Consider the following 14409-nt stretch of genomic DNA (forward strand, 5'->3'; position numbering starts at 1 on the left):
TGTGATGGAGTGACCACATCAGTGGATAAGGGAAAGGCTACAGATGTAATTTATATTCTTTAAAACAACCTCTCCCAATATCCTTTCCTCTAAATTGGAGAGAGATCAATTAGATGGATGGGCAGTTCTGTGGATAAGGAACTGGTTGCCTAGCTGCATCCAGATGGTAGAGGTCAATGTCCTGATGGCCACTGATGATGACCGGTGTCCCCCAGGGAGCAATACTGGGAACCAGTGCTCTTTAAGGACATAGAGAGTGAGTTCAAGTGCTCTTTCCACAATTTGCACATTACACAAGCTGAGTGGCGCAGCTGATGTCCCTGAAGGATGGGAAACCATCCAGAGGGACCTGTAGAAGCTGGAGAAATGGGCCCATGGGAATCTTGCCAAGTTCAACAAATCCAAGGGCAAGGTGCTGCACCTGGGTCATGATAACTCCTGGTACCAGCACGGGCAGGGCATGAGCAGCCCCAGAGCAGCCCTGCCCAGAAGGGCTTGGGGGTGCTGTGGGTGAGAGGCTGCACATGGCCCAGCCATGGCACTGCCAGGCCTAAGAGCCACACGTGTCCTGGGCTGCACCCAGAGCCCCGTGGGCAGCAGGGCAGGGAGGGGATTCTGCCCCTCTGCCTTCATGAGAGTCCACCTGAGCACTGCGTCCAGCTCTAGGGTCCCCAACATAAGAAAGAGCTCCAACACCTGTTGGAGCAAGTCCGGAGGAAGGCCACAAAAATGATCAGAAGACTGGAATGCCTCCCTGATGAAGACAGGCTGAAACAGCTGGGTGTGTTCAGCCTGTAGACGAGAAGGTTTTTGGGAAGCCTTACTGCAGCCTTTCACTACTTAAAGCGGGATGACAAGATAGGGAAAATCTTTTTGCAGAACCTGCTGTGATAGGACCAGAGGTAAAGGTTTTATACTAAAGGAGGGAGATACAGACTAGATATAAAGAAGACTTTTACACTGTGGGTGATGAAACACTGACAAAACACTGATGAAACACATGGTAAATGCCCCATCCTTGGAAACATTCAAGGTCAAGTCAGACAGGGCTTTGATCTAGTTGAAGTTGTCCTGGCTCATGGCAGGGCACAGGACTACATGACATTCACAGCTCCCTTACAACTCCAATTATTCTATGATTCTAAATGTACATGTAATGTAACATGTGCCTGAATTAAAAAAACTAAATGCTCACAGAACTTCAGGCTGATAAAGAGGTGGGGCTTCATCTGCACACCTCCTTCCATTTCTTACAAGCCTAAACTGTTATCCCACTATTCAGTATCTAGATATTACAAATCCAGTGGTCTTCAGACAACAGATGAAGAGCTGCTGTTCTGATTCCAGTCATATTCTCAGTGAGGAAGCTGATCTACACTGCTGCAACTTTTACCTTTGAGGATATGCTCATGGTTGTATTCAGGCACCTACCTGAATAGTTTATTTCCAGTGACTATACTCACTAATGCTAAAGTTAAATAAATTGAAGGTTTGTTCTTCCAAAAAACCCATGCTGCTTACTATGTAGAAACACAGTAACCAGAAAATGGGACACAAATGCACTTTTCCTTAAGATGTGCAGGCATTTACCATGAGATCTTGAAGGGAACTTCAATGTAAAATCTTTTAACTTTTTTTTTTTTTCCTAATGAAACATTAGGTTAGTGATTTGGAAGCGTAATTTAAAATACTTTAAGAAACCAATGATAGGGTTGTAACTACATCAATAACTGAATTTAGAGTTAGGAAGCAGGCTTATATTAAATTCCCGATCCTTAAGAAGAAAGAACCCTATGTAGCAATATCAGTAAGGACTTTCCCACTGCTACGTAATGATGGAAACAACAGATGCTCAGTGGATCCCTGCATCCCAAGACCATGAACAGGAAGTAACTTATTAATTGCGTGAGAGTAGTAATGGCTCATTAGGTGAAAATAAATGTAAATTATCTCCAAATTACAATGGCTGCCTTTGTTAACAACCCAGGTGACCTAATTGAATACAACAGGGCACAAAACCACAGTTACTCTAATTACAAGGAAGCAAAACAATGGAAACACCTCATTAGTACTATTTGAATACACTGTGCATAAACCCAGTGCATTTACAGCTATAGCAGTGGACAAATAAATAATACTTACCAAACAGTACTCATATGGTGCATGCAAGTCAAAACACATACTAGAAGAGACAGAGAGGACTGAGTAAAGTACAGAAAACTTTAGATAATCCTACCTGTGCCCCAGTTGCAATTTCATCAGCAGCTTCGTTCATCACTCCTAATGTTTGGAAAGCAAATACACAGAGTTCTCGTTCACAAACAGTGGGCTATACAAAGAAAGAAAGTTAATTTTATTTCTGTTCTAATGTGAATTCTTGCTTTTAGCGTGTTATGAGCTACGAGAAAACCCACACAATTAATTCTAATTCTTCATATTTTAACTGCAAGATTGATTTTAAATAATAAATACATATCAATTATTGAGGAAGATACATTAGAGAAACATTTTAATAACCTGAAGAGCAAAAGTGAAGAATTCTAAAACTCCTAAGTACTCAGAGAGGCTAAATTTAAAAGAAATCCCAGCACTGTTACAAAACCAAAATTACAGGCATAGTACTCAAATGTTCTTAAGACTATCTATCTGAAAACTTCCTACATAATTAAACTTAATGGAGAACTAATCATGAAGCTAATGGGAGCAGGTTTATTCTTCAGAGCTTCTTACACTGCTGTTCAGAACACACATAAAAATCTGATCTGGAAAACAATTTTTTGAAGAGGTTATTTTTAGTTTTTTGACAATTTAACAAATTATTGGTAGACTATAAGAAAATCCATTAAATTTTTACAGCATAAAGACTATTTTGAAGCCTACTTATTTTAAGAGATAAAGATATTCCAAGTCTTTTTCCGGTATTAAATAATAAAAATCCCCTTCTTGTTGAACCAGCTTTTGCCTATTAAAAAGTAATTAATGATGTAATCAAAAATAAAAAAAACATTATCTAAACCACATATTGAGAATGGAACATTTTGCCTTCATAAGGCAAACAAAGCAGAAACAAATAGGAAGACAGCTTTAGGTAATGAAAATAGGCATGTCTTCATGGGCTTCCTAACTGTTTACAATCCTTACAGCAACTCCATATTATTTACTGAAAGATAATTAGCAGACCAACTTTATAAAGGCTCAAGTAACATCACACCGTGAATTGTTGCAAGTATTCAAAATGAACAAACAGATGAAAGAAATATGAATTAAAACCTTCCTTAAAACTACCCAATAAACACAAGCCGTTATGACAATGCTAAAAACAATCAAAAATACTTCCTGGATACTACTTATTTGAATGCATAGTATTAAATCCCAGATCACTGAAACTTAAACTCATCTTTGTAACTGGAAGTTCTGAGTCTAGTGATCACAACAAGTACAAGAGTATTTGTAGTACTATGCTTTGAAGTTCAAGCCACTGCCTCTACAAAGCACTTGCAAAAATGAAAAAATTAATTAAACACACAAAGGAAACCTAAAATTTAGCTGAATTCTGTTTCAGGCAACAGCTTTGCCAGTAATAAGCATACTGTTGTCCTTGCAGTCACTTGCTTTGCAGAACTTAAAACATTCACTTGCCGTGTTTCAAAGATTCAATACCTCAATAAGCATCTCAAATCTGGACTGATACAGTCTCACTTCATTTGCTTTACAAGAGCTATCATATTTCAAATCTGATAATGTCACCCATTTGATTTAGTTTATCTGTCATGTTACATTGCATTAGGCAGCAGATGAAGCCAAACATGATCAAATTCATTGTGCCATGGCAAGCTGGACAAGAGGTATCTACTGCCGTCATTATTCTTGGGTTTTTCACACTTAGAAGATGGTTAAATCATTCAGCGGGGCAACTATCATAATCAACAGAATATAAAGACTTCCTTTATTTCAAAGCAAGGAATAACTCTGGAATAGCTAAGCAATCTAAATTTGGCCATGCTTGTCATGAACAAAACTTGTAGGAAGATATTTATTTTTGATATTTTGTTTACAGTCTCAGCAAAGTAATTTATCCTGAAACTTAATGATAGTAAAGGAACACACATTTTGTCACCATTTCTCTTTTTCCTGCCCCTCTGTTATGATCCCAGAAGTGTCTGAGCATCTGGAGAAGGATGTTAGGAAAATAGACATTGCATTTATGCTTGACTTTGGAAAATTTTTTGTGTCTTTATGGTAGGGTTTTTTGTTTTTTTTTTATTTGAGGGAGGTGGTGGTGGCTTTTTTGCTTTGTTTTGGTTTTGGGGTTTTTTTTGTGGGGGGGAGGATGGTTGGTTTTTTTTGCCTCAGGCTGACACTGGACGACTATAGATATACTGACAAGCAGGACAGCAGAATTTCAGCCCTGAAGTGGAACAGATACTTCTGTTAGGATCTATACAATTATTCTCATTTTGGCAAAGCTTTCTGTCCACTACGTATTCTGTCAATACAATAAAATGGGAAAAATAATCCCAACCCTGCAGCTAAATGGACATTTCAACGGTCTGTCTCATTTATCTAGTCTGAATGCCTTTCAGCCCACCCTACAGTCATTTTAAAAGTACTTTTGATTTCTGTTTCTGGAATTGTCTCAATTTATCAAAATAAGATGTTTTTAACTTAAATTTCCCACAGGTGTTAGCAATGTATTCCAAGAGACATTGGTATGGCCATTTCAGTATCCTCTACTCCAGTCACTAGTTAAGCTCAATCATTTGTATTGTTTAAATCCCTACAAAATGAAAAAAACTACCTTGCAATTAGGAAGCAAATGTTTCAGGGACTCTTGTTTGTCGCACTCTGCCTTACCTATTCAGTGTTACATTTCCTTACTTATGTTTTGCCTGCGATTGTGCATGCTAGAACCAATGAAAATATATGAAAACTAAGTTAATAAATCAATTCTAGAAAGCAGAGTTTAAAGAAAACCACAGCTTTATGGGGAAACTGGGATTCAAGGCTGATCCTACTCCGCTGTTAATGTTTTGCATATTGATAGTGTGTTTTCCTTTATATGGCGTCCACTCTTCTCTTGTCATAGGATGTGAGACTTTGGGATGGGAACAGTATTGTTCTGACTTCAGATCATAAATACGAGAAATGTCCCCAGCCACACTAAACAAGCAAAAACTGACATATTTATAAAAGCTACATTGTTCCAATGTCATCTTTGGATACTCTCACTTTAGTTCATTTATACGTAACACTCATCAAGCTAAACTTTCCAAGAATTTTTGTGTCTGTACCTGAAATATTCAATAAATATGTTCTTACTGATGCGGAATTCACAGCCACACATGTGCAGATTAATCACCTCTTCCTGGATTACTATCTCCCATTGTTTTCAAGGGGAAAATACACAACAAAATAGGGCTTAGACACTTAAACATTTATTTCTGAATTTGAGTTTCATCCTAGGTGCACATAGTTCCACAGATTACAACAACCGCTTTGAGGATACGAGCTGACTGGCTGGGGACCTTTGTTGCTTCCTGAACAAGGCAACTGTAATTCTTCTCAGAAAGAGCAGCTACCAGGGTCTCACACAGACTTTATTTTTTCTCTTGAAAATAGAAAATTAACATAAAGTCATTGGTCTTCACAGAACTATTAGCTAAGTGAAGATCACTGGGTGCTGAAACACCGTTATGAGGATCATTATTCCAGTGGGAAAAAAACATAAAAAAATAAGACATGGGCCGTTAACCTGAGATTGCAAATGCTTGGAGGCAGAAGACAATGACAGAACCAGACAGCATCTTCTAAATGCTTGAAGTCTTCAGATTTCTCCTTTAGCCACCCCCATTCTTTGCATGATCAGTAGCTCCCACCCAACTGCTGCTGTGGTGAAAGCAGCAGAGTTCCCGCGTGTTACAATGCAAGTGTGGTTTCTTTCTGCAGTGACTGAGACTGGCAGACACACAAACCACTTACACACTAGGACATATCCTGGTTCCTGGACCAATACACTACCTAAAATGTTTTCTAGACATTCTTTCAATTTCAAAAAGCTGAAAGTTTCATAGTCTATATTGATCTAGCAACTTTCTAATGTGGGCTGCAGCCATGCTCAGAGCAATGTGTCACCCTTTCCTGTGTTCTCAGGGATATCATACAGACACTAAAGAGGCTGTAACATGACTGACACACCTAAAAACTATTGATCTAACATGAGATGCTTCAAGCAAGGCTGACTGCCTGACATACAGCAAATGTAATAAATGGTGAAGGTGAAACCATTAGTGATCACCCCACTTTTCCTAATGAAAGCAACAGACAAAGAGACAAGTTGGAACTTCAAATCTCTGTTCTGCTTCCTACTTTCCACCATGCCAAGTTTTAATTTTACTGTAAGGTAAACTCTCTGAACAGTCTCTCAATAATCATGTGTTACATGGAACACACTGCTCAAAGCCACAGTGGTGATCAGATACAACCTGAAGAAAGATGAGAGTAGTCTGTAGCTGAGTAAGAAATGCCACTTGTTCTGTTTGGCTTTGTTTAGTGATTTAAATTTAGTGATTTAAATTTAGTGATTTAAATTTTATTTTCTGGGCTTTTTGTTTTTGTTTTTTTTTTTTCTGCACCTTACATACTTTCAAAAAATACATTTTTACTTCACAGATACAGAAAACATTGGTGCACAAACAAGCTTTATAGAATGCTAGATGGGCATGATGCATTTGGTAACTTGTTGGCAACAGGAAAAGCTATACTGCAGTCATTTTACTCTGTCTGTAAAATATAAAATAATTTAAATCTATTCTATTAAAATCCAGGTTGTAGCTGGAAAGGCTTTTTTCATAAAAAGAGATAAAACTAGCCTATTTTGTGGCATAAGGATTAGAAAGACCACAGTGTTATTCCACAAAAATCTTGGAATTCCATAAGCATCTTGGCTAAACTCCAGTCTGACTAAACATATTTGTACACCTACACTTCTCTCCACAGTTCAGTGATGTTTATTCTGTTCAAGAAATTTCCCATGATTAAGCAGCATACTCAATGCTCCTGTGTTTTCAGTAGCATCTAAGACCCTTGTATTCAAAGCACAGAGAAATCCAAGATCTCTTCAAGTCAACAAGAACCCTCCAAGGTCAAGATTTCACCCATAGTAAATAAAACATAACTGGGAGCACTTTGGGATGAAAAACATTTAAAAAATTTAAGCTTACTAATGGAAGAAACATATCAAAATTACAAGACTGCACTTACTTTTACAGCTAAATAATATTAACAGGTATTTCAAATATTACTTAATGGTATTTTACTGTTCATACTTGATGGGAAAAACATTAAACAGCAGAAATGTATGCACCAGGGTACAAATTTCAAAGAAACTAGTTGTAATACTTAATTTTGTTGATTTTTTTTACTAATCCTTTCTTTGTTCAAAGGAGGTCTCAGTCTGAGCTTTCAACACAAGATGGCACTCTACAGAAACTTCTTTCCTAAAAACAACAAAACTGGTACACAGATGGTCTTTTATTAACCTTAGTGAATATATTCTGAGATTATTTTGTTCTGTACAATTGTCTCATAGGTCTTTAAAACCCATTCAGTCACACTGTACTGTCAATGGCCTTGGTATTTGCAGATGAGGAATTTGGGAAGGCACAGAACAGCAAGATGGACATTAGCTTTACAAATTACATTATATAAAAGCTGAATAAGATCAAAGAATTACAGAAAGATTGAGGTTGGCAAGTATCTCCACAGGTCATCTAGTCCAACATCCCTGCTCAAGTACGGTCACCTGGAGCCAGCTGCCCTGAACAGACAGCTTTTGAATTTCTCCATGGATGTGAACTCCACAGCCTCTCTGGACAACTTATTCCCATGCTCAGTCACCTTCAGAAAAGGTGAAAAAGTTAAGGAGTGTTTCTTGTTCCACTGAAACTTCCTGTGTTTTAGGTTATATGCTCTGCCCCTTGTCATGCCACAGAACACCACCCTAAAGGGCCTGGCCCTGTCCTTTTTGCTCCCTTCCTTCAAATATTTACAGACATTAGTAAGATCCCTTCTGTGCCTTCTCTCTTCCAGGCTCTCAGCCTTTCCTCCTATGTGATGTGCTCCAGCCCCTTTAATCATCTTAGTGACCCTTCACTGGGCTTTCCCCAGTAGCACCGTCCCTGTCTTGTGCTCAGGAGCACAGAGCAGGCACAGTGTGGCCTCGGCAGGGCTGTGTGCAGGGGCAGCATCACATCCCTCCACAAACACAGACAATCCTACTGTTCAGTGTAGCCCAGAACACCAGCAGCCCTCCATACCACAAGTGCACATTGCTTTCTCCTGTCCAAGCTGGTGTCCTTTCCTGCCCAAGCCAAGTTGCTGTCAGCTGGGTGGCCCTCAGCATACATGGGTGCCTGGGTTTGTTCCTCACCAGCTCCAGGACTTGGCACTTCTCCTTGTTGAACTGCATGATATTCCTGGCATCCCACTGCTCCAGCCTGTTGAGGTCCCCCTGAATGGTGCCCATTGCCCAGGAGTACTGCACACTTCTCAATTTTTTCCATCATCTGCAAACTCTCTGAGGATACACTCTGCACCATCATCTGGGTGATTAATGAAGGTCCTAAACAGGACTGGACCCACTGCTGATCCCTGGGGTACACTGTGAGCTGCTGACCTCTAAGTAACTTTACCCTGAACATCACACTTGAGGCCCAGACAATCCCACCTCACCATCTCCTCATTTAGGCCACATCAACAACTTGTCTGAAAGGATCTTATGGCAGACACTGCCAAAAGCCTTATTCATGTCCAAGCAGACAATATCCACTGCTCTCTCCTCATCTACCTGACCAGTTGCTTCCTCAAACAAGTTTAACCAAGTCATTCAAGTAAGGATTCCCAGGGGGAAACCATGCTGACTCCTTGTGAACATTTTCTTGTCCTGGATGTGCCTGGAGATGGTTTTGAGGGTTAGATGCTTCATCACCTTCCTAGAGATGAAGGTGAGGATGGAGTTCTCTGGATCCTCTCCTTCTTGCCCTTCTTTAAGAGAGGACTGACATTTTCTTAACTCCAGTCTTCAAATATGATATCACATTTTTCACTGCACTTCTTTTAATCAGATCTTTAAATATAATAACCACTTTTGTTAAGGATTCGTGATCTCATTACATGAAATGTTTGTAACAGAAGTACATGCTGAATTCCTTTAACAACTTATTTCTCTACTGTTACAGCAGCAAAACTGTTGCATTATTAAAATGCAACTTAGTCCTTCCCTAGAATATTCTAGTAATAATAAAAGGAAAACTTTCATACAGCATTAAAAGAAGTTAATAGCCTTCTAACATTGAACCAAATAATCCTTAGGTTTCTTTATTACATTCTTAAATCTGCTTTGGAAAATACATTTTTGAGATAGATGAACCAAATCAGATGGTTGAAAAGGACCTTTAGAGGTCAGTCAGTACTTTTATTCTCTCATACAGGACTAACTTTATCTAAACTTTTCCAAAATTTTAGATAAAGCTAAAATAAGTTTTTCCTAAAGCTTTTTCAAGCAATGTAACAGGCTGCTCAGAGTGGCTGTGCAGTCTCCATCCTTGGAGATCTTCAAAAGCCAGTGTAAGGCAGTGGATGACACAAATTCCAGTTTCAGGAATTTTTCACTAGAGACACATGCCCCATGCAAGAATCTGTCAGTACTTCATAATGGGTTTTGTGGAAGTCATTCAACTTTCTTAGGTTAGTTTTTAATATTTAATCTAATATTGTAGTTTGGCGGAAATCAGGATAACCTATGTAACTATTTAAACAACACAGATGTGAATGAAATACGAACTGTTTGAAAATGCTAGGGGAAAAAAAAGCATTTCACAGTGCTATTGAGACAATTCAAATCTAGTCATTTATTACAAACACATAATAGTCCATTCTCACTCACCTAAACAACTTCTCTGTTGAAAACAAAGATGGGAACATGAGGCTAATAATTCAAATTACCAGACCCTTACTTTTTTCAGTAGATTTGCCATGTCTGCCTTCTGTGTGTCTCCTCCATCAAATTCTGTTTGACCTTTCACTTCCCCCTTTTTCAAAACAGAGCATGGAGCTACTTCAGAAGATGGCAGAGCTCCTGAGAGCTCTGTAGCACAGGGTGCCTTGCAAGAAGATGCACTGTGATTCTTCATACAAGTTAAGGGAGTTGTTTGGATGTACAGACTGCAGTCCCAACATTTGCTAATGATTTTAAAACTGTTTCTTAACCTTTCTGTGAAAAGTGAAACATGCGGGATTCTGATCATCCTTAGAAATGACTGCATGAAATAGCATTGGTCCATGTTATGTAAGAGCTTAAATAATATTTTTTATTCTTAGGATTCACTGCATTTTTCTTCTGCTTTGCAGAACAACTGCAAATCATTCCACGCAGTGATTTCAAATAATTTTCCAATTTTGGTGGTACTCTATGTACCACCAAAACATCCAATTTGGCTTTTTTAACTTCTGGTGCACTGCAAATAATACTTAGATCTCACTGTGCTTTTGAAATAAATACAAAAGAAACATGCTATGATGAGAATTTTCATTCATCCCCATCTTATCTGGGGAAAGTGTGAATACTTACGGGAAAACATTGCCTGCTTTACAACTGGTTTTTTTTAAGCAGATGGAATGAAGCAGTGGACCATCAGCCTTTATAAAGAAGAGTGCTACAACTTCATGATGTGTTATAGTACTTTTCCAAGATTCCTTCTTCCATTCAAGAGAACCTGTTTTCTTCTCCTTCACAGTAATACAGGTGCAGCTCCTCATGAGGGCATTAGGTTTGGGCATGTACTAAGACCACCCCATCTACCCAATCTGTTTTGTTTTCCACACACACAAACTTGTGGAGTACACAGAGGAACTCAGTATTTAAGTCTGGTCTTCCAAATTTCAGGGAATCTTGGAGCTCAAAAGAAAGCTGGTTATTCTCACAGATACTCACTTTGCTCTGTAAAGAAATTCCTAAGAGAAATATAAGAATTTCTTACTTATTCGTCTTCAGTAAGCCAATAAAGCAGCCCCTTTATTTATCCTCAATAAAGGACTAAGAAGGCCTAAAAACAAGATTTCAATGTACAACAAGGATCCCTGAACCAGCAGGGAACATTTGCATGATCAGATAATTTTTGAGGGCTCTGGACCAAGACAGATGTCCACTGTAAAATCATCAAGTCAAACATATGCAATCGTGTCATGCAGCTGTTCTGCAACAGAATCTTCCACACACTCATACGTCTGCCATGTGGATCTAGTGCCTAAATAAAGCCATACAAAATGAAACATCTTGTTGTCATCAAATGGTTGTTATCTTATGGGAAAAAACATGTCAGGATTTTTAAAAAGTAGCTTAAATTGAAATAGATATTAAAGCCAGACTACTCCCCCAGAAAAATTTATTTAGGCAAATGAAACATAATACTGAGAAGAAAGCTTGCTGAGAGAGATTGATTGAAAGATACTTTACAACCAAGATAAAATGATAGCCTGCAGAAAGAAAAAAGCTTTATCTCTCAGTTTCAGATGGTTTCTTCAGCTGTTGTGAGGATGACACATCTGAACTTCCCAAGTCAGTAATAACTAGCACAAAAAACCATAGCGTAAGAGTTTGTGAGTAGGTATAGCACTTCATAGTATTAAAAGACTGTAATTGTTGTGTGATGGCAATTGTTCAATTTTTTTAACTGCATTTAAGACAATTAATAAACTACACTAAAGTTCAGGAAAGGCACGGGGCTGACATATGGGAGGAACAGAGAATCAAATTTCTCTGCAGCTTCTTTATAACTGCATAAAACTCCATAAAATATTAGAAAATCAAACCTATATACATATTAAAGTAACTTTTCAAGCAGTAACTTTATTATGCTTTTATCATTTCATAGGTCTTCTTTGCTGTTGAAAAACAGGTCCAAAATGTAGAAGGGAAAATCACCATTAAGAGTACCCACACCTAGACAAGAACTCATGTGTGTCTGTGTGGAGGAGCTAAATTTTAATGGGGGAAACTGGTGAATGACCCAGAACTACACAGCCTGTGGTGCGCCTTGTGACACAACCTGAGCCTTTCATGTGATGCCCTTGGGATGCAGGCATCTGTAGAAACGGAGATCTGGACACTCTTCCTAAGCACACCATGGCAAGGAACCCACCATTCCAAAACCTGGTGAGGTTACTGTGGTATCCAAAGAGAGAACCCTTACAAAGATCAGGGATCCTCAATAAAACTACACTGCGTGCAGCCTTGGCTTAAATGAAAGCTTGCTGCATTCTTGTAACAAAAGTACTCAATTTCTGAGATCCGCTCTGGCAGCAGTACTAAAAAGAAAATGCTCTTTCTCCTCATACTTGTTATTTATATACACATATATATATGTATGCATGTATGTGTATGTGTGCGTTCAGCTGAAGCATGTATACATAAACCCCACAAACTGACTTCTTCAAGCTGCCCCTGACCAGAGCTCTCAGTAGAATGAAAGATAAATTTCCTTAACACACTCCAGGGCAAGCTAGTGCTCAATTCACACTGAGATCCTTTCTCACCTTCTACAAAAGTGCAGACTCATTAATGGCTCTATATTGCTTATTGAGTCATTCAAGCATACACAGAGTATGCTAGATTTCTTCCTGGTATCTAATTTTTCCTAGATTATATAAGACACTCTTTCGTTTTTGCCAAGCTTGTCAGGTTATGCTACTTCAAAGACACTGATGAATATATGTTCAGAAGCAAAGATGGTTGCAGCTTCTTCTGTTGTGAAATGCTGACAAACTCTTAAACAGATAGCTATAAAATGATCCTTTAAATTGAAGATACAAAAGAGTAATTCTGAGAGATTTTAATCTTTATGGTGGGAAAGAAGGAATTTAGATTTTTTTCATTTAGAGCAGATAACTTTACATTCTGGTTCTTTTTAGTAGAATAAATTCTACTCTTTGCTTTGACCTACAGATAATAGATAACATAGTAATTACGTTTGTTTTGATAATAGATAACATAATAATTATATTATGTCCAATAACATAAATAATTATGTTTTCCAAACTTTAATCACTCTCCAAATATTACTGAATTTGTCTTATCTCTTTCTGTCATGGGTAATATACATAGCAGTGTATTCAAAGACAAACAGTGAGGAACTGATGCATTTTTACAGGCTTCTAATCAGTTTTGGCTATTGATAAACCTATCAGAAAGCCTTGCTTTTAAAAGATAGATATGAGCTTGAAGAGGCAAAAGTAATTCTGACTGGATATCCAAAACTATAGAGGTTTGGATATCCAATTACTTAAACAGTGTTAACTGGGTATGTATATGCTTTTTCGAATGCTACCAGCAGCCCATTTGCACACCCTGCATGCAGTCAGAATGCCTGACCCTGGTGCCAGTCAGTGCCATGGGGAGTGACACTGAGGTGATTTCTGCTACCAGTTAGAGCAACAGTCCTCATGAATTTAGTTCCATGGAACTATCATAGACAAGGTCTGCTTCAGCTTATGCAGAGCTGCTGGCCACACTGTGGAGAAATTGCCTTGTATCAGACCACTTATTCAATGGAGTTAGTTTCCCATGGCTTTAATCTTTTTAGGTTACTCATGTTTCATTACTGGATAAAGGGCAGGTGAAACAAGAGGATTCTAAACCGCAAGACCAGTCCTAAACTAAGAACTGTATTCTGTTAATATACTCTTTCACCAAGCTGCACTGATCCAGCAGCTCCAGGCAGCGTGTCCCTCATGACCAATCTTACTTTTTTCCACTGTTCCACCAACAGCATGAGAGAGGCTACAATGACCAGCAGGCAAAATTCTGCTCCCAATCATAGAGGAATGAAAGGAAGAGCTGCCTAACTGGCCAGACTTTGGGCATACTGAGCCACAACAGTGCTCCTAGTCTGGGTCACTGCTAGATCAGGCACTTCACAGAACATCTCCTTCTACTGCCTTTTTTATCACATTTGAGAATGGCTCATTCCAGCAGCCTGTGAGCAAAACAAGGTCAGAAGAATTTTGCAGAGCGCTGGCATTAACACCAGTGTATGCAAATACTGTGGTCATGGCTTGATAAAAGCTCAGGGATGAGGTGCCCTAAGCTTTCAGAAGAATGCCAGAGCACTGGGAAAAACACTTTAATGCAGTTCTCTGTGTTATCTGGCTGTGACTACTGCAGCACAATAGTGTTCAGTGAAATACATGCCCCTTCGGTGGTATGATACAAGCCTAATTTCTCTCTCCCTTCCTTGTAAGACTTTTTTTGTTTCCAAATTTACAGCAAAGTCTAGTTAATATGCTTCATATTTCTGCATCTCAAAAGAGAATTAGGATGAAACCCATCTGAAATAATTTAATGGTTTTCCAACA

General features: G+C 38.6%; 1 protein-coding gene across 2 annotated transcripts in view; it reads right to left on the bottom strand.

Annotated features, from left to right (window-relative positions):
• PARP8 (poly(ADP-ribose) polymerase family member 8) overlaps nt 1-14409 on the bottom strand; it is a 122008-nt gene that overhangs the window by 24056 nt on the left and 83543 nt on the right. For both annotated transcript variants that reach the window (XM_058043372.1, XM_058043371.1), the window contains one exon: nt 2237-2329. In XM_058043372.1, the coding sequence (XP_057899355.1) occupies nt 2237-2329 (93 nt within the window). The remainder of the gene's footprint in view (nt 1-2236; nt 2330-14409) is intronic.

The sequence above is a fragment of the Melospiza georgiana genome, chromosome Z (assembly GCF_028018845.1).
Source record: "Melospiza georgiana isolate bMelGeo1 chromosome Z, bMelGeo1.pri, whole genome shotgun sequence".
Lineage (NCBI taxonomy): Eukaryota > Metazoa > Chordata > Aves > Passeriformes > Passerellidae > Melospiza > Melospiza georgiana.